Source organism: Littorina saxatilis, linkage group LG10 (genome assembly GCF_037325665.1).
Source record: "Littorina saxatilis isolate snail1 linkage group LG10, US_GU_Lsax_2.0, whole genome shotgun sequence".
NCBI classification, from domain to species: Eukaryota; Metazoa; Mollusca; class Gastropoda; order Littorinimorpha; family Littorinidae; genus Littorina; species Littorina saxatilis.
Window position 1 is genome coordinate 44542876 of NC_090254.1, and position 26562 is coordinate 44569437.

Sequence of the window (26562 nt, forward strand, 5' to 3'; positions counted from 1 at the left end):
AATAAGATGAACGTAAATTTGGATCGTTTTATAAATTTTTATTTTTTTTTAACAATTTTCCGATTTTTAATGACCAAAGTCATTAATTAATTTTTAAGCCACCAAGCTGAAATGCAATACCGAACCCCGGAGATTACTTGACCAAAATTTCAACCAATTGAAAAATGAGGGCGTGACAGTGCCGCCTCAACTTTCACGAAAAGTCGGATATGACGTCATCAAAGACATTTATCAAAAAAATGAAAACATTGTTCGGGGATATCAATCCCAGGAACTCTCATGTAAAATTTCATAAAGATCGGTCCAGTAGTTTGGTCTGAATCGCTCTACACACACACACAGACAGACAGACAGACACACACACATACACCACGACCCTCGTCTCGATTCCCCCCTCTACGTTAAAATATTTAGTCAAAACTTGACCAAATATAAAAATCGAAGAAATTCTGAAAGTTTGCTTGCAGCAATGTACAGATTTGTTTGTGAAACTGTCAGTCTGTACAAACAAAATGTGCGAGGGTATTTACCCAGTTTGAAACTCTTCAATATGAAAAGAAAACCGTAATAATACCAATATTGAATGTTCTAAAAGATAAGAAAAACATTATCGTTGTATTGTTGTTCTTGTTTGATTGTCTGTTGGCTTGTTTGTTCGTTTCTATGTTTGTATGTTTGCTTGTTTGCTTGTTTGTTTGTTTGTTTACTTGTTTGCTTGCTTGTTTGTTTGTTTGTTTGTATGTTTGTTCCTTAGTTCGTTCGCCCATTCGTGTGTTTGTTTGTTTGTATATTTGTTTGTCTGTTTTTGTTTCTTGGGAAACTGAACTGGACATTAATAAGGCAAAAAAAAAAATAGGTCTGTTTACGGTAACATAGGCCAAAAAAATAGGGTCGGTAGGTCGGGATTTTTATTTTTTTATTTTTTTTTTTTCCAAAATACCATATTTTTACGTTATTTTGCCAAAAAAACAAGATTTTTTTTTTTTTCCCCAAATGCCAAAAAAAAGTCTAGGGTCGCGCGAAAAAACTAGGGTCGGTCGGGTTACCGTAAACAGACCTATTTTTTTTTTTTTTGCCTAATGAATACGACCCAGTCAAAGGTGACTAGTTAAAATGTTCTATCATTCACTGCCCGGACCCAAGCTCACCTTTGAAAAAGCATCGTCGATGGGGAACTTGAGCATGAGCCGGTGTTCTTCTCCATTCTTTCCCTGGAGCTGGCCAGCCAGAATCCGACCAGCGGTCACCGTGGTCAGTCCCATGCCGTCTCCCAGGAACATGATGACGTTTTTGGCCACGCCCACAATGGGGTCCGTCTCCTTGAGCGCCCTGTGGAGCTCCTCTTTGGCCTCGTTGTTCCAGAATGATGGTTCTGAGATAAACGGTATATTTGGAATGGAGGGTTTGTTTTCAAAACTTTGGTGCTTAGACCACCAACAAAAACACACACAAAACAGCAACAAAATAAAAATCTGGTATAGGGTTTTGTTCCAGAATGATGGTTCGGGGGTTAAACGGATTATTTGTTATACAAGGATTGATTCCAAAACTAATTCCAGAATAATTGGTTAAAGGGCTCTCTCTTGTTTTCTCTTTCTATACTCCAAACTCTCTGTCTTTCTCTCGTTTCACCTCACATACAACCCCCTCCCACCCCACCCCCCTCTTGTTCTCGATTGCCGTACTCCACGCTCTCTGTCTTTCTCTCGTTCCATCTCACACACACACCCCCCCCTCTTATTCTCTCTTTCTGTAACCCACCCTCTCTCTCTCTCTCTCTCTCTCTCTCTCTCTCTCTCTCTCTCTCTCTCTCTCTCTCTCTCTTTCTCGTTCAATCTCTGCCCCCTCTCTTTTTCTCTCTCTATTTTTTTCCTGGTGAAAAGAGACATACACAAAGACATTCACATTATGCTTTGAAACTGGCATAAATACTACCACAGGCTGACATGTGTATAAGGTCACTGGACACAACAACGGGCTGTCTCCACCCACACAACATTTACTGCCAAGAAGGACCATGCCAAGGACAGACCATACAAGAAAAATGTTCATTCAAAATGAACAGCGTCGATGCAATGTCCACCAAAGATTTATTTTGGGAAGTGTTAAAGGTTAGGGTCAAAAGTTAATGAATTGCATGTTGTGCTGGATATATAAAATGCATTTTGTTCAAATGTTAACAGCACAGCACCAAGTTTTGCATAAGTGCACAACAGCACTGACCATTTCACAAAAGTGCATTACAGCTGTGACAATTTTACAAAAGTGCATTGACCATTTCAGGCAGATGGCTAACATGCAGATTTCGCTTTTGTCTGTCTTTCTTTGAAAAGTAGGCATGTTCAAGATCGATGAAGTCATGAGCAATTGGGTTAGATGACAGAAAAGATTCAAAAACGTCAGATTCAGTTAGATGACAGAAAAGATTCAAAAACGTCAGATTCAGTGTTTTGGGCACTGTTGAACAGGAACATTCTCTCCTGTTCAACAAATGTGGGTTCAATTCAAAAGCAACATTGTCACAGATAGGCTAGTGTTACATTTCTGTAAAGTTTCAAAAACATCTTCCATGTTTTGGTTACTGTTGAACAGAGGCATATTTTCCTGTTCAAAAAAGTCTGACACAAATTGTCGTAGTTGTGGGTTAAGGTTCGATCTATACTGTCCTTCAAACGAGTCGTAGAACCGTCATTGTCACAGATAGTGTTACATTTCTGTTTTACATTCAAACGAGTCGTAGAAGTAGTAGTACATTTGCGTTTGGTTGTTTTTTCTTTTAGATTCCTGTCACTCATACTAGCAGTATTGATTGAGGTACATAAATCTGTTGATGTACAGGGATGACTTGTTTGTAATGAATCCTTGTTTCCTCCACATTGAGTTTGCATTGCAGTTGGACAGAAATGAACAGGTGTTAATTGATAAACACATTGATAATGGCTTTTGAGAAAATCAATCAATTCTGCAAAGGAATTAACTTGATGACATCAAAACTGCAGCGCCATTTGAAGAATGGTTACCATTTCTGTTTCTTTGATGGGAATCAAACAAATAAAAACATTGACTATCCAAGTTACCATGAATGGCAATAGTTGACTCCTGAAAAGTAGCAAGGATATAATTTGAGACGATAAACGCCTGATGCAATCCCTCCTCAAGGTCAGTCAACTCAAAACCTTCATCATTCGCAACATCAGTAGGCAACACAGCGGGATTCGTATGTCCAGAAATCATGTCGAAAAAATATTACATTTCAAAAGCATGTCCAACCACAGTTGTTGGCAAGTGTTCGTGTCCGAAGTAGCCTTCAGTGTGTGTATATGTATTCATGTGACAGAGAACGTGACCTCATTGTTCAATCCTCTCTCTCTCTTCTTTCTCATTCGAACGCACACACGCAAGAACGTAGCCTACGCACGCATGCACGCGCACGCACACACACACACACACACACACCCCGCTGACGCACACGGCAAACCACGCACACACACACACTGACTGTCGGCAAGCATCTCTTTTTGTTTTCTTTACCTTTGTTTATTGTGTTTTCGATATTTGTGTTTATTTTTTGCTTGACTTATCTGTTTTATTTTAATGTTTGCTATCCACATCGTGTGATAAATGTTTCTTCTCAGTCTCCGAGTCAGTTTAGTTTCTGCACGCCGCTTTGGTACTCCTTGTTTTTCTTTCTGGTGTTTTGTGCGCGACTGATTTGCGGATTTATTTTTATTCCTTTCATATGCAGTTGAAGTGTTGTGGGTGTTATTGTCTGTATATGCTATGTTGCGTCTGTGTATGCCTACAAGAATTTTGGGTGTAATGTGCCTGTGGTCTGCTCGCAGTCGAGCACAGAAAACATGGCGGCGCCCTGCAGGCAAATTCGTGGAAAGTCTTCCCGACCGCAGATACCAGCGTCGTCCGCGACGCTGGAATAACTCACTTGAGACCCTCTTCACGCCGGAGAATCGCCGGAAACAAACAACGGCGCGCACTCGCTTCGCGCAGCGACAGATCTTGCAGCGGACAGTTGGCGTCTCAAGGTTGAGCCTTCATTTGAGGTAAATCGAACGCTTATCTGACTGGTTCTTGTTGATACGAGTGCATAAGACGTTAGACTTGTACAACAAAGGTACCAATGAGTTGATTAATGCAGAATTTCTTTTGTATGGTTAATTGAACGCTGATTTTTGTCTTCCCGCGGTAAACTTTTGACTGCAAATGCTTGCTTCTTCACGCTGAATCCTTTTGAGTGAAAAATGTAACTGCCATAACAAACTTGAATGTGTTCTCTCTGAAGCTACTAATTTCTGTTGTTGAGAATGGAGGAAATGTTTAGTAGAATCGATTTAGAAGATCAGATGTTCTCTTTTTCAAACAACGGTACCGCCACGTGGAGACGAAAGCATGACAACGGTGGTGACTTGGTATGGACAACAGTGCTGAGTCGCTTACCAGGAAGACTCTGTGGTTGATTTAGTCATAAAAACAGCGTTGTATTGAGTAACTAGGGTATTTCATTGTTCACTAGTATTCATAAATGGCAGAGACTGAAATGTGGATTGAGTTTGATTTTACACACACATACATACACACATACACACACACACACACGCACACACACACACACACACACACACACACACACACACACACACACACACACACACACACACATACACCACGACCCTCGTCTCGATTCCCCCTCTATGTTAAAACATTTAGTCAAACTTGACTAAATGTAAAAATGAAAAACAGAGTATTGGAAAAAATATGGTTATTACAATAACAGTATTAAAAACAAGTCGCGTAAGGCGAAATTACTAAATTTAGTCAAGCTGTCGAACTCACGGAATGAAACTGAACGCACTGTATTTTTTTCACCAAGACAGTACAGCTTCGTCAATCCCCGCGAGAAGGAAATCGCTCACCTCCCACGTGCAAAACGCAGTGATATGCACACGCCAGAATAGCGCGGTAGCGTATTGTGCGAAGCAGGAAAGCGCGCTTTTAATAATAATAATAATGGACATTTGCTATAGCGCATAATCTATATATATATACGACTTGTGTCTGTGTGTGTGTCTGTCTGTGTGTCTGTCTGTTCGCGATGCGCGGCCAAGGTTCTCGATGGATCTGTTTCAAATTTGGTGGCCATATTCAAGTACACCCCGGACACAACCTGGTCGATGAGATATTTCAACACGTGCTCTCAGAGAGCAGTGCTGAACCGATTTTGGTTTTACTCTGGATCCATTTCCAGTAACTCTTCCTTATCTTCTCCAGTGTTTTCAGCGTTTACCTCCCTTCCTTCGTGTGGCGCGCGGATATTCCCGTTCCGTTACTATTTTTAGAAGGTCACTACACTGTCCAGAACGCTGTCCTTGCACCCCTAAATTGTCCTCACTGTAAAAGTGCAAAGGTCGAATCAATTTATAGCCACGCGAAAATAACACTGTCATCTATCTCTATATATTTATAGATATATGTATAGGTTACAACACGAGTGGTTTTTTATATGGCTTGTATTTCAGTCAAGACCCAGCGGATGAATATCATCGGGAGACACGAGCCTCTGGCGAGGTCAAAGGTCGGGAGGAAAGTAGTCCTTTGCCCAAATCGGAATCTGCACTATCATATATTTTTTGGAGTCCATGATGTATTTATTGAGCTATAAAAATACAACATATATACCCATACTGAAGTAACAGAGACAAAGAAGGGAGGTCATGGGATATATGTATAGGTTACAACACGAGTGGTTTTTTATATGGCTTGTATTTCAGTCAAGACCCAGCGGATGAATATCATCGGGAGACACGAGCCTCTGGCGAGTGGCTCTCGATTGATATTCCCGCTGGGTCTTGACTGAAATACAAGCCATATAAAAAACCACTCGTGTTGTAATCTGTATATCCCATTCTACCATCAAACACAAAGTGTAGACTACTAGCGGCACTGTTGCGATCTGTGCAGGGTAAAACTGTTGCCAGCGAGACTTAGCCCTTTTGCAACCTTAAACTAAGTGACCGTCGCTGAAAAAATAAAACGAATGAGTGCATCGATAAGTACGCGGTAACACTACTTTCAGACCATTTAAAAGCTTTAAGTAAAGGTTCATAAGTTGCAAGAAAGTAATGAAGTCGAATAGAAATTAATTTAGTTGAAGCGCACAATTCTTTTGTTTTGCGTTTCAGGTCGGCAGAACGGGCGAAACGGGTTTGGGACCCATTTGGCTTACTCGATTCAGAATCGATTCCACGTTGTTTTTCTCGAACGTGTGTAATTAGGCTTATTGACAGAGAAGCAAATTTTAGGGAACAAATATGTAGGTTTAGATTTAACCATTTGCTCCCTATTTGAAATGTATCTACGTGATAAACTGTTTTGCGAGTGTGTTTGCATGGATGAACTTAAACTGGTATGGGTGCAAGGAAAACGCGACCGACACGTCTGTCACCGCCGATTGATTGCATTTTGAAGGAATATGACTGGATTACGGAAAAATATGTGGACTTACTGCAGAGCCAGGCAAAAGAGTAGACTTGCTCGCAAAACACGTGAAACAGCCGATGTTTGATAGCTGAAGGCGCACACCAAAACACACTACCGACAGATTCTCAAAAGTCGTCTGCTAACGATGCAAGGGGAGGGTACTCGTGTTTTTGTTTTGGTTCGCTAGCATCTGGTTATCTTGTAAGTTGAATGTTCGTTTTTTTCGACCTGCATTGCTTTCATAATGAAAGAAACTTTTGCTTATTGCATCTCATACATCAGATCAGTTCTGAGATTCATTTTTGCGTGCAACTGATATGGTTTTCTGAGCCGTGCAATACGATTTTAGAACTTCATACAAATGTGTCACATTGTTCGGCGCGAGGTCAAAGGTCGGGAGGAAAGTAGTCCTTTGCCCAAATCGGAATCTGCACTATCATATATTTTTTGGAGTCCATGATGTATTTATTGAGCTATAAAAATACAACATATATACCCATACTGAAGTAACAGAGACAAAGAAGGGAGGTCATGGGATATATATATATATATACTAGAGGAATGAGGAAATATATAGAGATAGGTGACATTGTATTTTTCGCGTGGCTATAAATTGATTCGACCTTTTCACTTTGACAGTAAGAACAACTTACGGGTGTAAGGGAAGCGTTCTGGACAGCGCAGTGACATTCTAAAAATAGTAACGTAGAAGCGGGAATATGGATTGAAGCCACACGAAGGAAGGGAGATAAACGCAAAACACTGGAGAAGATAAGGAAGAGTTACACAATCACCTTTAAAGGCGAAGTCCTGTCAAACGGGATTGAGATTTTTAGAGCTTATTTCTTAGCCCTATATTATCTGTTGTGGCTTCTCAAATGCCAGAACATACAGACAAATCACTGGAGAAGATAAGGAAGAGTTACACAATCACCTTTGAAGGCGAAGTCCTGTCAAACGGGATTGAGAATTTTAGAGCTTATTTCCTAGCCCTATATTATCTGTTGTGGCTTCTCAAATGCCAGAACATACAGACAGAAAAAAGCCGCTAGACCCCATCACAAACCGAACTCTACAATCCATAGGTTTTGCCCACACATACACACAAACACACACACACACAGAGAAGCCGTATATATATATTGGAGAAGATAAGGGAGAGTTACACAATCACCTTTGAAGGCGAAGTCCTGTCAAACGGGATTGAGAATTTTAGAATTTATTTCTTAGCCCTATATTATCTGTTGTGGCTTCTCAAATGCCAGAACATACAGACAGACAAAAGCCGCTAGACCCCCATCACAAACAGAACTCTACAATCCACAGGTTTTGCCCACACACACACAAACACACACACACACACAGAGAAGCCGTATATATATATATATATATGTATATCTATATCTATAAATATATAGAGATAGGTGACAGTGTATTTTTCGCGTGGCTATAAATTGATTCGACCTTTTCACTTTGACAGTAAGAACAACTTACGGGTGCAAGGGAAGCGTTCTGGACAGCGCAGTGACATTCTAAAAATAGTAACGTAGAAACGGGAATATGGATCGAAGCCACACGAAGGAAGGGAGATAAACGCAAAACACTGGAGAAGATAAGGAAGAGTTACTGGGAATGGTGAAATGAACAGAAAAACCAAAATCGGTTCAGCGCTGCGCGCTGAGAACACTTGTTGAAATATCTCATCGATGATATTGTGTCCGGGGTGTAGCTGTATACGGTGTCCAAATTTGAAAAAGATCCACCGAGAACTTTGGCTTTGGTGTGTCGGTATGGGGGCCCGGGTAGCTCAGGTGAAACCAAAATCGGTTCAGCGCTGCGCGCTGAGAGCACGTGTTGAAATATCTCATCGATGAGGTTGTGTCCGGGGTCTCCCTGAATAAGCCCACCAAATTTGAAGCAGATCCATCGAGAACTTTGGCCGTGCATCGCGCACAGACAGACACACAGACACACAGACACTAGTCGTATATATATATTATTTGATGGACATTTTCATCTATGCCTATACAATTTTGCCAGGAAAGACCCTTTTGTCAATCGTGGGATCTTTAACGTGCACACCCCAATGTAGTGTACACGAAGGGACCTCGGTTTTTCGTCTCATCCGAAAGACTAGCACTTGAACCCCCCACCTAGGTTAGGAAAGGGGGGAGAAAATTGCTAACGCCCTGACCCAGGGTCGAACTCGCAACCTCTCGCTTCCGAGCGCAAGTGCGTTACCACTCGGCCACCCAGTCCTTTTCTGTATTCGTGTTAACTTTCTGAGCTTGTTTTGAATACAACCTATCATATCTATAACCTATCATATCTATCTGTTTTTGAAATCAGAAAACGATAAAGAATAAGATGAAATCATTTTTGGATCGATTTCTTAAATTTTAATCGTAAGACTAATTAATCTATTTTCGTTAACTGTGATCACATTTTAAGAGTAAACATGACATATGAATATATTTTTAGATTCAGAATGTCATAAAGAATACGCGTACGATGCAATCAATTTTGAATCTGTTTGCGAAAAATCGATTTTAATGACAACTTTAATGAGCAAACTCATCAATTAATTTTTAAGCCTCCAAGCTGAAATGCAATGCCAAAGTTCGGGCGCCGTTGAAGATTACTTGACCAACATTTCAACCAATTTGGTTGAAAAATGAGAGCGTGACAGTGCCGCCTCAACTTTCACGAAAAGCCGGATATGACGTCATCAAAGACATTTATAAAAAAAATGAAAAAAACGTCTGGGGATATCATACCCAGGAACTTCCATGTAAAATTTCATGAAGATCGGTCAAGTAGTTTTCTCTAAATCGCTCTACACATACACACACACACACACACACACGCACGCACACACACACACACACACACACACACACACACACACACACACACACACACACACACACACACACACACACGCATACACCACACCCTCGTCTCGATTCCCCCCTCTACGTTAAAACTTGACTAAATATAACAAGTACATTTCAAAATATCTTTCTTGCACGTATAAAAAAAAAAGTTCATCTAAGTTATTTTCATTGTCTCGTTATTATGTGTACAGTCGACTCCGGATATTACGTCACCCCTTTGGTTAGAGCCTTACTTTGCCATAAACCTGTTAACCAAACACCACCACTGCTTCTGACCAAATTTCTTTGGATCAGATACGGACCGGTCAAGTTCCTCTAAATATTGTTTCTTTCGCGTTCGAATAGCATCTGTGTATTGGTTCCTTATCTTACGAAAGAGTTCCCAAGCTTGTGGTGTGTCTACGTGCACAGCAATAGTATGAATAAATCTTTTACGGTCCTTTAATTTCGTGACTTCCTTGACAGGCAAGCAGGTTTTCACGATCGAATACAACTGCTCCGAAAAAAGAGAAGCTGCGGTATGAATATCTTCTAAAGTCACTATATTTGACCAATCAGTTTTCTGTAACTCAACTGTTAACTTTTGACCGTCTAATTTGTTAGAATCTAAAATCGTTCTTTTTGAGTGTGATCTTTTCTTCAAATGATGCTTTAAATAAACGACTGGTACGGAGTGATCACTACAAATGGGAGGAATAACTTCTACTTTATCGACAATGTCAGTGCTTGGAGTAATAATCAGGTCGTTACAGGTGGATGTATCTTCAGTTATCCGTGTGGGACATGTAACTAGAAACTTTCTTCCGATATTCTTAAAGTCTCTTAGTACAACCAGAAAGAAAGTGAAATATATACATACATACACATGCAAACACATACACTTACCTTTGAACGACATTTTTGTGAGCAAAATTCAACGGCGGCGATACCTTTCTAAGCTTAAGGTTTGTGCTAAGGTATATAGAAACTTCCTACCTATTAAGCATCGAAAACACGGATATGCTTTTAAAAAAAATAATAAAAAAAAGCACAGTTCTCGGAAATTCATCCTTAGAAGCTAAAGTTATTGTGTGTGTGTGTGGAGGGGGGGGGGGGCGGGGGTGTTCAACTAAGACTGTGTCTACGCTTTTGTCTGCGTGTATCCGGGTCTACTGAAGGGGTACAGGCACACAAAAAGATCAAGGCCTGGCCTATAGTTTCGACATAAATATGTAAAAGCAAAGCGTTGGTGGAAAATGTTTGGGTCTTGCAGAGGGACATTGAAAGTGGCTGAAACAGCATTCACCTTGCTCAGTTTCAAGGTTCAGAAAGGAAACAAACCACAGATGACAAGATAAAAGCTAGATATTTTCCTTGGGAACATATGCAAGCTATTGAAACTCGGGGTGTGTAACTTAAATGTATTCCCCCCTCTGCTTCTTTACCTCTGTAAACTTGTAGGGGTAGTTATTTTTCGATAATCACCCAGCAACCAAACAAATAACGACCCAGCAACAGCCTGAATCCTCGATAGTGCAATGGGTTGAGAAGCTGTTCTGTTTCGGTACTACTTTTTGCGACTGAAAAGTTCCGAACGCTCTAATGTACGAAGTATACATCTCTGGAGCAAACAATACAAACATACCGCATTTAAATTAACAACTACAGGCCTGAACACATGAATCTCCATATAAAATCCATGAGTTCGGTTGTTTTCTGAATCTAGATCAGACGTTCATCACAAGCAATTTCCCAAGGCAAGTAACTCATACTTTGTCTAGCGACAAGAGTAGTTCCCCTTCTTTTCACTCAGTTTCTTCGACAACAGACTGCAATCCGACGGTCAGTTTTCAACAATATTTCATTTAATAAACAGATCACACGCAACCAAATGCACACATCTCATCAATTTAAACAACATAAAGCGGTTTCATACACTATTTTCCCCAGAAAACTTAACTTCTTAACTAAGTTTTTAACGTTGGAACACGGGTGCAAAAGTTCGTCTGCTAGTCCCATTTGACGAAAGAACATTATCCTAACCGATACCAAAACATATACAGAACACACAATATCTGCCTTTGCCGCCACAGCAGAATAACAGCATATCTGTGTACTTGATTTTAGTCCAAAATAGGAAAACTGACAAGAAGTGTTAACAGAATGGAATGATTTGCACGGAACTATACAACCGCGCATTAATCGATCGCCTGCGCAGGTTGACTGGTTGAGTGAATAGGATTCGATCAAACTTTTGCAAAAAACCTCCTCTTTTCTTTGAATAACTGAAGAAAGGAGGAATAAAGAGGTTACACACCTCGTCTCAGTGATTATCAAAAATAATGGTCTCAGTTCGCGGTCATGAAAAAGCTCGCTAAAGCTCGCATTTTTCATGATCCGCTAACTTCGACCATTATTTTTGATAATCACTGAGACTCGGCATGTAACCTCTACGTATCCCGGGTGAGTACTGTGCGTGGGCTTTTTACATCTTTCTTTCTTTATTTGGTGTTTAACGTCGTTTTCAACCACAAAGGTTATATCGCGACGGGGGAAGGGGGGAGATGGGATAAAGCCACTTGTCAATTGTTTCTTGTTCACAAAAGCACTAAAGTTGTTACGGTGCTATCATTATGCCCGCCCCAATTCAGTTAAATTCAGAGAGCTTTTTTCCACTACAAAAAAGAGTTTATTGCTAAAACTCGCAAAGTTCATGACGCTTGTCATGGACTGTTTGAGAAGCGAGTAAAATTTAATTCTCTTTTAGCTTTATACTCCGTTATCTGTTTTGTGTTGTTTGTAATAGTATTTTTGTCCTTATGTTAACTCACCCATCACCCCCCCCCCCTCCCCCTTCCCCCCATTTCCCATAGTAAAGAAATGTATGTAATTACTTTGTGTGTTTTATTATTATTATTATTATTATTATTATTATTATTATTATTATTATTATTATTATTATTATTATTATTATTATTATTATTATTATTATTATTATTATTATTATTATTATTATTTATTATTATTATTGTTGAATTGTTTCTTGTATTGTTTTTGCTCTCCCTCACCCCTAAACTCCCTTTTCTGTACATAGTCTGATTTCTTTTTGTTTTAGTTCCTTTTATTTGGTGTTGAAAGAAATGTGTTTTTACTGTGTTTTTTTAAATTTTCCATGTACCCTCACGGGGTTTTTATCGGAAATAAAACTTGACTTGACTTGACTTGACTTGACTAATCAAAAATTTGCTCCAGGGGCTTGCAACGTAGTACAATGTATTACCTTACTGGGAGAATGCAAGTTTCCAGTACAAAGGACTTAACATTTCTTACATACTGCTTGACTAAAATCTTTACAAAAATTGGCTATATTCTATACAAGAAACACTTAACAAGGGTAAAAAGAGAAACAGAATCCGTCAGTCGCCTCTTACGACATGCTGGGGAGCATCGGGTAAATTCTTCCCCCTAACCCGCGAGGGGTGGCTTTTTACATCCTGGTAGGAAATGTGGGTTAAGTTAAAGTTACAGCGGAGTGAAAGGGTTTTAAAGACCGCATATGAAAAGACGGTTTTCAGTTACTGTATACAGTTTGTAAAGATAACATAACACAACTTGCCTGATGTGATGTGACCTGTGACGGATCGAGTAACCTCCTACCGATCCCGAAAACAAGATGTGCGCAGTTAACAAGATTGCATTAGAGCTTTAAACGGACTTCTTAAGTTATGTGATGTGCCCCCCAGCAACAGTTTTACTGATGAAAGTTAGAAGAAGAAAAAGCACAACTATCTACTGTGAGTACTGTGATTAATAACAGGTTGCAAGAATGGATTGAATGTAATAACAGTACGGGGGAATATCAAGCTGGTTTTAAGAAGAATTGTCAGTAAGTACTGGTGTACTTGCAACCTGTTATTAATCACAGTGCTATAGACCTTGCTACTAACATTACACAGCGAAATTCCACGATAATTATTTGGATCACTCACATCGCCTTTCTTAAACAAAGGGATAACAATTGACTCTGTCCAACTTTCAGGAAATACACCTTTGGAAAACAAAAAATTACACAAGTGTACCAAAAAGTCAATCCCTGGAGAAAAAACATTATTCAACAGATCTCCAATTATTCCATCAGGCCCAGCAGACTTTTGAGGTTTTAACTTTCTCATTGCAATCAAAACTTCTTCTTTTGAAATAGGACGATTCAAAATACCTTCATCGTCTTCATATTCAATTTCTTCAGCCTCAGTTACATCTTTTTCCAATAATACTTTGAAATGCTGAAACCAGGTATCAACTGGTATGTTGTTCTTTATTTGTTTTCGTTTTGAGGATAATTTATGCATTATATTCCAAAATTTTTGTTGATCATTTACCGATTCAATAAGTTTTTGTAATGTCAAATCATTATACAATTTATTTTTTCTTTCTAACATGTTTTTATATAGCTATTCTGTGCGGAAGTCGGCCATTTTTCTCAATATCCAAAAGCTTATTGACAAAAATAGCCGACTTTCTTATCTCGTAACTCCACACCGTAAATACCCCACTTCCCCTCTGAAGTATTGATGTACAACCCATGGCACTAACATTCATGTAGTCGTTTAACTGAGGTTGAAAAATTCGCTTCATGACGAGACAAGCGATACCATTCACCCAAACTGAAAACTTCGCTGTCGTCTGATCGCCTTGTACGGATTAGCTGTTCTCTTCTTCTCCCCTTGTTGCATCCTAGATCTTCAGTTGTTTCTAGTTTTCCGTTGATGTTGTGTTTACTTAAAAAGCTGTTTCAACAACTGTGTTGTGAAATCGAATGCACTTGGAGTCAGTTTTTCTTCCCAAGTCAGAAAGCGTGTAGCGGTGTGCATGTCTGCGCGAACATGATGCGCGTAAGAAGTTTGTCTGCTAGCAAAACCTGAGATCAACGCATCGACGCAAAAACTGTCATTTTGTAAGTTTGGAACAACAAATCAAGGTCAGAACAGCTATATAATCGCTATTGTGTTTTCAGCGTAGCAATAGGGTCCGATATTTAGACTCGAACAAGTATAATGCGACTCGTCTTCGACTCGTCGCAATATACTTGTCTCGTCTAAATATCGGACCCTATTGCTAAGCTGAAAACACAATAGCTGGTAATATTCCCGTCTGGCTAAACAATAAACATTGCGAGCGTGAATGTCTTCATGCTGATTACATCTGCTTAACAATCTCCATAAATATTTTCGGGTTACTCTGCACTCTTGATCGAACCAATCATCCGATTGATTATTTGACTTCAAATAAATTCTTTTCTTCATGCAGTCAGCACTTTCCTTAACACAAGTGTTAAATAGTTCCAAAGCTCCATTCATATCAGATTCAATCAAATTTTGGGCAGACTCTAACCTTGCACGCATATCATCTGCACACATCAAATTCACATACGTTTCCGCCTTCCCGCTATCCCAAACATACTTTTCAATAAAGCAGTCTGCATTCTCACGCGTATCATGATAAACATTATCACATGGGAGCGTAACATGAAATTCAACTGGCATATGATCTGACTCAATCCGGCCAGCAATACAGTAATTGCAAATAAATCATTAGACAGCAAAAAATAATCATTAACACTACTCCCCCTCTCTGACATGTACGTAAAACATCCTTGCAAATCCCCATTACACACACCATTAAGAATACACAGTCCAAGTGCAGTGCACATAATTATTTAACAAATATTTACCATAACTATTCAATATCTGATCTTGTGATTTTCGATTCCCGCAAACTGACTGACTTTTGTGCAATAAATCAAAAACATCATGATCTTGTAATACAGGCTGGGACATATTGGCTGTTCTGCTATTCAGGTCACCCGACAACACGACATAAACATCATCTTCTGTCACCAAACACTCTGTCAAACATTCTTCTATTAGAGAAACACCATTGTCATCATTTTCATGAGTTTTCATTCACAAGCACATGGGAAATAAATCTCATGTTCCCCGGGGAATAAATCCCCGGTTACCATTGTTGCAGGAAGCCCTATTACATGGATAATCAAAAGCAAACCCAATAGAAACGCTCGAGGATTCTTCGGCTCTTTTCATTGGCGTTTCCCCAGACCTAAACAGACGACACTGCTTCGCCAAGTTCCAAATACGAACTGGCAAACTGGCAAATGTAAACAAAAAAACAAAACTACCTCATCAAAGGTCATACATTTATGCTTTATCGCAAACAAATCAAACCTATCGATATGTTTTATCTTCTCACAAAGTCATGGAGTGCGTGTATCTCTGGAGAAACACGAACGTCAAGTTTAAGTCAAACCAATTGACCCCTGACACACACATTTTGACCCGTGCACAAGACGGTGTATCGATAAACTAAGCGCAAATAAAAAAATAATAATAAAAAAGCAAAGAACATAGCAACAAGAAATGAAGACATCTGACAAAGCCGAGCAAGCAGAATGACAAGTCTAATGAAAAACAGAGAGGCAATGAGAAACAAGATCGCGATTATCTTTCCTTCGCGGCACGACGCAAATCGTTTGTGTCCTTTGACCCAATTCGTGCAGTGCTGCACGATGCAAATCTTCTGTGACCTTTGACTCAACGTAGCTTCAATATTCGATTACTAATATTTACCACTGAAAACCGAGGGGTGGAATACCGAGAGGGGCAGGGTGGTAGGGCGATGGTGAAATGTAATGAAGAGACACGTGTAGCAATAAGAGAAAACCGATTCTGCAATAACACAAACAAGAACAAAAAACCCAACACTGACCTACATGAATATTTAATCAATAATATGATCGTCTGCGTTGCAGGTGTGCAAGTGAAGGGTTGGGGGGGGGGGGGGTAACTTGATCATTAATTTGTGTGTGTCAGTGTTTGTGTTCATGGACTGATTGTGAGGGAGGGGGAGGGTGGGGTGGGGTGTGTTTCAGGTTTTGGTGTGGGTATGAAACGAGCAAAACAATACCCACACCACAAAATCTTGGAGGCAAAAAACACTCGCCGTCGCATCATTTTGTCCGCACTATATTATATGCACCAACAACCGGAAAGAAAGGTGACAATGGAAAAAGACTCATCTTTGCTTCCTGCGATTCCTTGCCCCCGACTCGAACGTCGCACAATAATCCACATAACAGATCTGTTGTGAGATGGTCAACGCTGACTGTGAAAGCAAATCACCTCGTTTGAAATACGACAATCCCATCGCTCGAATGCAACATGTGGGCACTATCGTCTCAAAGGCGCTTACTGTTGGTTTCACACACCACTCTGTAGTCGGAACCTACAGAACTTCGCATCCTCAAACCTGACATACTTGTCTCAACATTATAAACTCAAATCACACACAGTAAGTTGCTTTCGCACGCCAGCTTTGAACAACGTGCTGGGGCCCCGAACATGCATTATGATAACAGAACTCGCGTTTCAAACCATGGCTCCCTGTGTTGATTTTGCACTTAATGTTGTACCACCAAAATGATGACAAAAACGATGTTTGATGGTTTGTTGCCAGACCAGCTTTTTTGTCGGTCCTCGGGGGGCATATCGACTTTTGTTTCATATTTATTGACCGCGGCCTTCGGCCTTGGTCAATAAATATGAAACAAAAGACGATATGCTCCCCCTCGGACCGACAAAAAAGCTGGTCTGTCAACAACCCATCAAACATCTTGTATTATCTAGATCAAAAAACGAGTAATACGGCGAGCCCTCGGGGGGAACATAGGCACACACATACAAAATATCCTTAGAAATTCCAAAGAGGATTTTATCAAGGATAAAAACAATGAAGTTAGAACATTCAACATCAAGTTTACGCACAAAGGGAGCAAACTCATTTCTTATTAGGCACAATACACCGCCTGACCGTCGGCCCTGCTTGGTAAACTTCACTGCAGGTTTAACAAAAAGTGAATAACCATCAAAAACAGTTGACGTGAATTCATCCATAAACGTTTCTACAAGGCAAACACAATCAAAACTCCCCACATAATTTACAAATTCTGTGTCAGTTAATTTGGAATACAAGCCGTTAACATTCCACTGTAAAAAAGAAAAGGGCTTTTTCATATTTCGAGTGACTTTACAGCTACAAACATTTGTGGCGTGCTCGACTTTATCTTTTTCTTCCACAACACGCATTTCTGGGTTTGCTATCAGAATAGAATAGGATTCCTATCTGATCCCTGACCCACTGTGTCACTCACACTCGCACTACTTTCACTGTCACGCGCTGTCACGTGACACGCTGTCGTCAACATTGTTATAATAATAACAATAACAATAACAGCACTTTATTGTCCATTAAAATATTACATAAAAATGTTATTGCTGACACAGTCCGTTTTTCCACGTGCGCTCACCGCGTTGTCCAAAACTGCAGGTTACACCGGTGTCTTTAGGATGTCCGCACTATTCCCACGTGCGACATACTGTTTAGCCCCAGTCACTACACTGTCACAACAATGAGGGCCCCAAAGGGTTTAAAACCGTGATCGTGATTGGCGTTTTTTGACCTTTCTGTGACCGTGATTGCCGAAATGTCCATTTCTGTGATCGTGATGGGACTTTGCCCGTGATCTGTGATGACAAAAAAATCAAGTCTCGTGATCGTGATCGTCATTTGTTTTCGTGATCGTGATGGGCATTATTGCAAAGCATTTTATTTTCAACGTACATTTTTCACAGCTGTATCGCTCTATGATCCTCTATTCGTCAAGGTGTTTGTGATCGTGAAAACAAAAATCAAGGTAACTGTGATCGTGAAAGCTAAAATTTCCCTTCCCGTGATCGTGATGATACCCCCCCTTTGGGGCCCTTAACAATGGGCACGAGCTTCCCTTACACGTTGTAAAACCGGTGTCATTATATTTAGTCAAGTTTTGACTAAATATTTTAACATCGAGGGGGAATCGAAACGAGGGTCGTGGTGTATGTGCGTGCGTGTGTGTGTCTGTCTGTGTGTGTGTGTGTGTGTGTGTGTGTCTGTGTGTGTGTGTGTGTGTGTGTGTGTGCGTGTGTGTGTGTGTAGAGCGATTCAGAGTAAACTACTGGACCGATCTTTATGATATTTTACATGAGAGTTCCTGGGTATGATATCCCCAGACATTTTTTTTCTTTTTTTCGTTAAATGTATTTTATGACGTCATATCCGGCTTTTTGTAAAAATTGAGGCGGCACTGTCACACCCTCAATTTTCAATCAAATTGATTGAAATTTTGGCAAAGCAATTTTCGACAAAGGCCGGACTTCGGTATTGCATTTCAGCATGGAGGCTTACAAATTAATTTATGACTTTGGTCATTAAAAATCAGAAAATTGTAATTACAATTATTTTTCTATAAAACGATCCAAAATTACTTTTATTTTATTCTTCATCATGTTCTGATTCCAAAAACATATAAGTATGTTATATTCGGATTAAAAACAAGCTCTGAAAATTAAAAATATAAAAATTATGATTAAAATCAAATTTCCGAAATCGTTTTAAAAACTATTTCATCTTATTCCTTGTCGGTTCCTGATTCCAAAAACATATAGATATGATATGTTTGGATTAAAAACACGCTCAGAAAGTTAAAACGAAGAGAGGTACAGTAAAGCGTGCTATGAAGCACAGCGCAACCGCTACCGCGCCAAACAGGCTCGTCACTTTCACTGCCTTTTGCACTAGCGGCGGACTACGTTCAGTTTCATTCTGTGAGTTCCACAGCTTGACTAAATGTAGTAATTTCGCCTTACGCGACTTGTTGTATTTGTTCCCTTCCCCGGACAAATGAAAAACTTACTAGCTGAAGTTTTCCTTGGGGGCCGGCCGAAACCCTATTTCCGTTCATGTAGAGAGAGAGAGAGAAGAGAGAGAGAGAGAGAGAGAGAGAGAGAGAGAGAGAGAGAGAGAGAGAGAGAGAGAGAGAGAGAGAGAGAGAGAGACACACAGAGAGTCACACACACACACATACACACACACACTGAAACAAACACACACACACACACACATACATACACAGACATACATATACACACACAAATCAGGAGTGAGAGCGAGAGAAAAAATGAGAAAGAGAGTCGTCAGTAAGTAGTGGTATTGACACGTAGCGATAATGACACGTAGCGCTAAAAGATGTAGTGCTGTCGACACGTAGTGATAATGAACGAATGATAGCGACTCATCGACAAATTATTTGTAGCACTAATCAACGTAGCGATAGCGGCACGTAGCACAAATGACACGTAGTACAAATGACACGTAGCACAAATGACACGTAGCGCTAGCGATACGCACCCGATTCTGCGGGCACGTATAAAATACCCCAATGCATGTCCATAATGTGCACAGCTTCAGAAAAACTCTCACAACTTGTTCGATCTTTTTGTTGTTGACAGACTTACAACGTAGACCACCAAACGCCTGATTCTGCGGGCACGGGCACCGCGTACCTGTGTGGGGTGAAGACGAACATGGGCACCATTGGAGTCAGCGCTAAAGCCTCACGTGGTAACTGTGCGTCATCTGAGGGCACGCACCTGTCCTCTATTCTGGATTGGTCAATGGCTCAAGGTGTGGATACATACTGTGTGTGTGTGTGTGTGTGTGTGTGTGTGTGTGTGTGTGTGTGTGTGTGTGTGTGTGTGTGTATGTCTGTGTGTGTTTGTGTGTGTGTGTGTGTGTGTGTGTGTCTGTGTGTTAGGAAACGCTGCCGTTGCTGAACTTTGGTTCAGTTTTGTGTGTTGCATGTAGTTGACTTATTTGTACTTTGTGGGAAAGTACCGATATTATATTTTGTAAACACAATATTTATGTTTGGACGAGAATGCAGGTGAACTTTCTAGTCCTGTCAAAACAAGTTGTTTACTACGTTGTTTTGAGTCATGGGTTTGTGGCGTTGCTCGGATTAAGTGCGTCGGCACTTTTGATGTACGTCACAGAGAATGTCACTATTCTAGTCCATGGGCAGTTCATCTAATTTTAGTTGTATCATGTTCGGTCTGGAATATTCTTGAGATTGAGTATTTACTATATAGGCCAGCGCGATTTGTATGTTAAAGGGCTTCTACTTTGAGTTCTGCTACGATGTGCAGTTGTATGTATGGAATGCTAAATAAATCCTCGAACTCAATTTGACGAGTTTTTGTCTGCTGCTGTGAAGACGGGCCACGTAGAATAAATGAACACAACTATACGACATTTGAGAACTTCGTCAATCTCAAGTGTCGTGTAACACCGAGTCTGTGTCTGTGTGCTTTACGCAGATTGTTCATTATGACTTTTTGGTGTTTTTTTGCAGCAAGTTCTATGAACATTGATGTCTGTACATCACACGTATGTCATGAAGTGGTATATGGAATTAGTTATTTTTTACTCGTGCGTGTTCTGCCCTATCTAACTCCTTTCACTCTAATTCAATACACTCCACACACAGAATTTGGAGGATACAGACTTATTAATTTATCCTTACAAAAGCAATACAATATCCACATTAAATAAACAGAAATACAACTTTCCAGTTACAACCGTTCAATTCACACAATCACTGCATACATGGGATTACATGTTATAATAAACTTTCGTAACCATACTATCTCAGTATTAGGTTACTACACGAGAGGATGTTGACAGACACTCACGAGTTCGTAATTCTCACTGCATGCCGTCCTTTACACACTCTTGTGCCAATGAAATCCATGTAGATGCTGTTTTCCATGTCTCACGTTCCTTCCTGAGAAACACTCTTTCGCCCTTAGCGAAAAATACCGGTTCGTCTCAACGACCAGTGTTATGGGGACTCCACCGTCCATCCATCTTCGCTGATGCGGCCTCTGTTCCGACATCGTCACGAACTCTCCAGTGTGAGGTCCAACCCTCGGACACCGTCATGGAAACTCCTAAAGAATTAACCCAAGTCTTAATACAACATTCTCTTAAGCCATCTCTTCTTTCTAAACCGTCGTGTATCATCTCTCTCGTTCATTCTACATTCACAACTAAACATTACACAAGTACTTCTGACATCATTCCATGTATGTCATTCCGTCCACAATCAATATCGAAGCTATACTTATCTAATGGATCACTTAATCCATTAATGACACTACCATACATAGCATCACCATCTTAACATAACATAAATGCGTAACAACATTTATGTTCAAAAAATTACCTGACAAAAACGTAATACAATCTCAACGAGACTCCTGTTAAAAACTTCACACTAGAATTTAGTGCACTTTACATACACTAACATTAACATTCCAGCTATGTATTCAAGCTTCAATATTATACAACATAATAAATCATTTACCTTAAGAGACCCGTCTCAAGAAGGAATGCTTGTTCCCCGAAACACGCGCTAAACAACCTCCTCGGTTGAGAATCTAAGACGCTGTAAATATCTTTGTTCAAAACCAGCTATATCTTTCCAACTCGTAAACACTATTCTGTTTAACCCAGGGCTATTTCCTCGTGCAACGCACGAAACCCGTGATATCGCTTCTGACCACTGTAGTTTAGTGGCTAGAAGCGCTGACCAACAAGTGTTCAGATATTTTTCTAATTGTCGTTTCTAGATAGTAAAATATGTGCTGAAAACGGTCAGCTATCGCACCATCAAGAAATCGGTTCCCTAGTACCCCTTTAAGGCTCTGGAACCACCCCGGGTGGCAATATCGGGTCGCAACAAAGAGTGTTCCCCATAGCCGGAAAGAGCCTCAACCGTGAAAGATAGAAAGAAAGGTATTGAACAAAAAAGACGCACAACACCAATGTGAACCATTTGTTTTATCATACTTATATTAAAATATTGATGACCATGGAATAAATGGGTTATTTTTAGATTTCTGACAAAAAATCGCGAAAAACATGACAAATTGTCTTTTTTATAGCCTAAACTATGAAAGATTTAAAGACAAGTATTGAACACAAAAGATAGCAATGGATAATGGCAACAATATTTGCTCTCATTGTTGTACAAAATTGTTGATTGTTTTTTAATACTTTTCCGTTTTTGTGGATTTCACAAAGCATACCAATTAAACGGCAGTCCAGGTAACTCGTCCGAATTTTTGCGGCTAAGAGCCTCAACATTTGAAGATAGAAAGACTATCATTGAACAAAAACTATGGTAAACACTAATGTTAATAACTTTTGATCTCACACTGATATTGAAATATTGATGACCATGGAATTAATGGGCTATTTTCAGATTTGTGGGTACAAAATCGCCCAAAACATGACAAATTGTCTTTTTTCTAGCCTAAACTATGAAAGATTTAAAGACAAGTATTGAATATAAAAGATTGAACCGGATAATAGCAACAACATTTGCACTCATTGTTGTACAAAATTGTTGATTGTTCTTGAATATTTTCCGTTTTTGTGGATTTCACAAAGCGTACCGATCGGCAACCCGTGTCAATCATCCGAATTATTTCATGCTGCGCCAAAACGATTGAAAATGGATGGAATATTAGTGTTTGAAGACAAAAGGCGCACATTGTCATGTTAAGCATATCTTGTTACACCGTATACACATCAAAATCGTGATAGCTCTTGGTTTGAATGTTACAATGTTTGATTTTGTGCAAGTTACACACATTGATACTGACAAAATGTAATGATATTCCAGGACAATATATCCAGCGCGCTCTTTGGGTCCCCAAAACACTGTACATGGTGAGTCCCATTGTGGTGCCAAAGTAGAAAATAATTATATTCACTACTTTAGCGATAGTCCGCAGTAGACGACATCAAATGACACAGACTGTAATGATAACTCAAAACTCGTCATCGCTTTCAGCAAACGCGTCAAAGTCAACCTCCTCATCTTCTTCCTCGTCTTCCTCGTCATCCTCTTCTTCACAACCACCATCTGCCAGAAGATCGATCAGCGACACAGGTAGGATGGGCTTGAGGCACCACACGGGTTCCAGGACTCCGTCTGCATTTTTCGTCCATCCCTGCCCCTGGTCGTAGGGTTTGGGCCTCTCCAGAATGCCTTCATGAGCACGCTTGTACAGGGCAACGCGATGGTTTACTCGCTGAATGTGCGGCATCAGAGCAGATTGGCAGGGAGGCATGCGGGCTAGATCGACCTTACACTTGGACGTGAGTTTCTCGTTGTCTCCCACCATCTTGCGGAGTAGCTTTCCACGAACGACATCAACTGATTTCTCACGACTGTAATTGTACATCAGGCACGTAAACTCTTCCAACTGCTTCACCACCCGAAGTTTGACATCCCAGTCGTCACCAAGCTGCCTGAATGCCGTGTGAAACTTGGGGTTCTTCTCCAGTTTCTTAAGGGGCCCCACCTCCCCCTTTCCTTTGAATGCACTGGTGCAGTCCTCTCCGCTGTACACATAGAACCCAAGAAGAGTGGCACAGTAGTCATGCCCCAGGGACTCTGCAAGCTCAGAGAGGTTGATCAGTTGCCGATGTTTTCCTGATCCCGTATCCAGGTATACAGTCAACTTGATGGCTTCAGCGTGGTAGATATTGGGAACCTCCTGCACCTCTACCTGAAAACACAATGGCCATTAGAACATTTAGATTGGAGTCTTCATATATTTTCCAGTTTAGACTCCAATCTAGATGTTCTAATGGCCATTGTGTTTTCAGGTAGAGGTGCATGAGGTTCCCAATATCTACAGCAACCAGGAAGAGACTGACACCAGGGTGGTGCTGTACCTCCATCATGCCGCAGCGCTGGGATACAAGAACGCTGTGGTCAGAACCCCGGACACGGACATCTTTGTCATTCTTCTCTACCACGCTGAAGCCATCAAGTTGACAGTATACGGGATCAGGAAAACATCGGCAACTGATCAACCTCTCTGAGCTTGCAGAGTCCCTGGGGCATGACTACTGTGCCACTCTTCTTGGGTTCTATGTGTACAGCGGAGAGGACTGCACCAGTCGTTCGTGGAAAGTTACTCCGCAAGATGGTGGGAGACAACGAGAAACTCACGTCCAAGTGTAAGGTCGATCTAGCCCGCATGCCTCCCTGCCAATCTGCTCTGATGCCGCACATTCAGCGAGTAAACCACCGCGTTGCCCTGTACAAGCGTGCTCATGAAGGCATTCTGGAGAGACCCAAACCCTACAACCAGGGGCAGGGATGGACGAAAAATGCAGACGGAGTCCTGGAACCCGTGTGGTGCCTCAAGCCCATCCTACCTGTGTCGCTGATCGATCTTCTGGCAGATGGTGGTTGTGAAGAAGAGGATGACGAGGAAGACGAGGAAGAAGATGAGGAGGTTGACTTTGACGCGTTTGCTGAAAGCGATGACGAGTTTTGAGTTATCATTACAGTCTGTGTCATTTGATGTCGTCTACTGCGGACTATCGCTAAAGTGAATATAATTATTTTCTACTCTGGCACCACAATGGGACTCACCATGTACAGTGTTTTGGGGACCCAAAGAGCGCGCTGGATATATTGTCCTGGAATATCATTACATTTTGTCAGTATCAATGTGTGTAACTTGCACAAAATCAAACATTGTAACATTCAAACCAAGAGCTATCACGATTTTGATGTGTATACGGTGTAACAAGATATGCTTAACATATCAATGTGCGCCTTTTGTCTTCAAACACTAATATTCCATCCATTTTCAATCGTTTTGGCGCAGCATGAAATAATTCGGATGATTGACACGGGTTGCCGATTAATCGGTACGCTTTGTGAAATCCACAAAAACGGAAAATATTCAAGAACAATCAACAATTTTGTACAACAATGAGTGCAAATGTTGTTGCTATTATCCGGTTCAATCTTTTATATTCAATACTTGTCTTTAAATCTTTCATAGTTTAGGCTAGAAAAAAGACAATTTGTCATGTTTTGGGCGATTTTGTACCCACAAATCTGAAAATAGCCCATTAATTCCATGGTCATCATATTTCAATATCAGTGTGAGATCAAAAGTTATTAACATTAGTGTTTACCATAGTTTTTGTTCAATGATAGTCTTTCTATCTTCAAATGTTGAGGCTCTTAGCCGCAAAAATTCGGACGAGTTACCTGGACTGCCGTTTAATTGGTATGCTTTGTGAAATCCACAAAAACGGAAAAGTATTAAAAAACAATCAACAATTTTGTACAACAATGAGAGCAAATGTTGTTGCCATTATCCATTGCTATCTTTTGTGTTCAATACTTGTCTTTAAATCTTTCATAGTTTAGGCTATAAAAAAGACAATTTGTCATGTTTTTCGCGATTTTTTGTCAGAAATCTAAAAATAACCCATTTATTCCATGGTCATCAATATTTTAATATAAGTATGATAACACAAATGGTTCACATTGGTGTTGTGCGTCTTTTTTGTTCAATACCTTTCTTTCTATCTTTCACGGTTGAGGCTCTTTCCGGCTATGGGGAACACTCTTTGTTGCGACCCGATATTGCCACCCGGGGTGGTTCCAGAGCCTTAAAGGGGTACTAGGGAACCGATTTCTTGATGGTGCGATAGCTGACTGTTTTCAGCACATATTTTACTATATAGAAACGACAATTAGAAAAATATCTGAACACTTGTTGGTCAGCGCTTCTAGCAACCGTACTACTGTCCTGTCCTACGCATCACAATTCAATCTTTAGGGAGGTTAAAATCACGACGTGTTTCACACCTCAACATATCTCGAAATATCCTACTCACATCTTTGTGACAACGTACTGTACTCTACCTTTCTGGTTTTTTGTGTACTCCAGGTAAATCTACAGGTATAGTGACCACAACACGGGTCACGCACGCCACACCTGCTTCGACCTGTGCACACACACCTGAGCGAAACTGGGAGCACAGCGTGCCTGATGACCAGTCTGGCTGCATGGACATTGCTCAGCAGTTAGTTTGGAACAACAGCAATATCAATGTAAGCCTGTTGGATTTTGAGAGGTTGTGAGTATGTGTGAAATAGAGAAAGAGAGAGAGGGACGAGTGAGAGGTGGCGAGTGTGTGTGTGTGTGTGTGTCTGTGAGTGTGTGTGTGTGTGTGTGTGTGTGTGTGTGTGTGTGTGTGTGTGTGTGTGTGTGTGTGTGTGATAAACTGGAGATACACACACACACACACACACACACACATAATCACTTGCACGCACGCACGTGCGCACACAAGCACGCACGCACGGACGCACCCCCCCAAGCACACACACAACAATACTTACGCATACGCGCAC

General features: G+C 40.6%; 2 protein-coding genes across 2 annotated transcripts in view; one reads left to right on the forward strand and one right to left on the reverse strand.

The window, feature by feature from the left end:
* LOC138978912 (alkaline phosphatase-like) overlaps positions 1 to 10395 on the reverse strand; it is a 20144-nt gene extending 9749 nt beyond the window's left edge. The window contains exons 1-2 of the mRNA XM_070351728.1: positions 10275 to 10395; positions 1149 to 1372 (exon numbers count right to left, since the gene is read on the reverse strand). Of these exons, the coding sequence (XP_070207829.1) occupies positions 1149 to 1372; positions 10275 to 10287 (237 nt within the window). The 5' untranslated portion in view covers positions 10288 to 10395. The remainder of the gene's footprint in view (positions 1 to 1148; positions 1373 to 10274) is intronic.
* The window catches only part of LOC138978913 (alkaline phosphatase-like), a gene marked incomplete in the record, with an annotated part of 86228 nt that overhangs the window by 53520 nt on the left and 6146 nt on the right, over positions 1 to 26562 (forward strand). Inside the window, 2 exon segments of the mRNA XM_070351730.1 lie at positions 19769 to 19943; positions 26096 to 26259. Of these exon segments, the coding sequence (XP_070207831.1) occupies positions 19769 to 19943; positions 26096 to 26259 (339 nt within the window).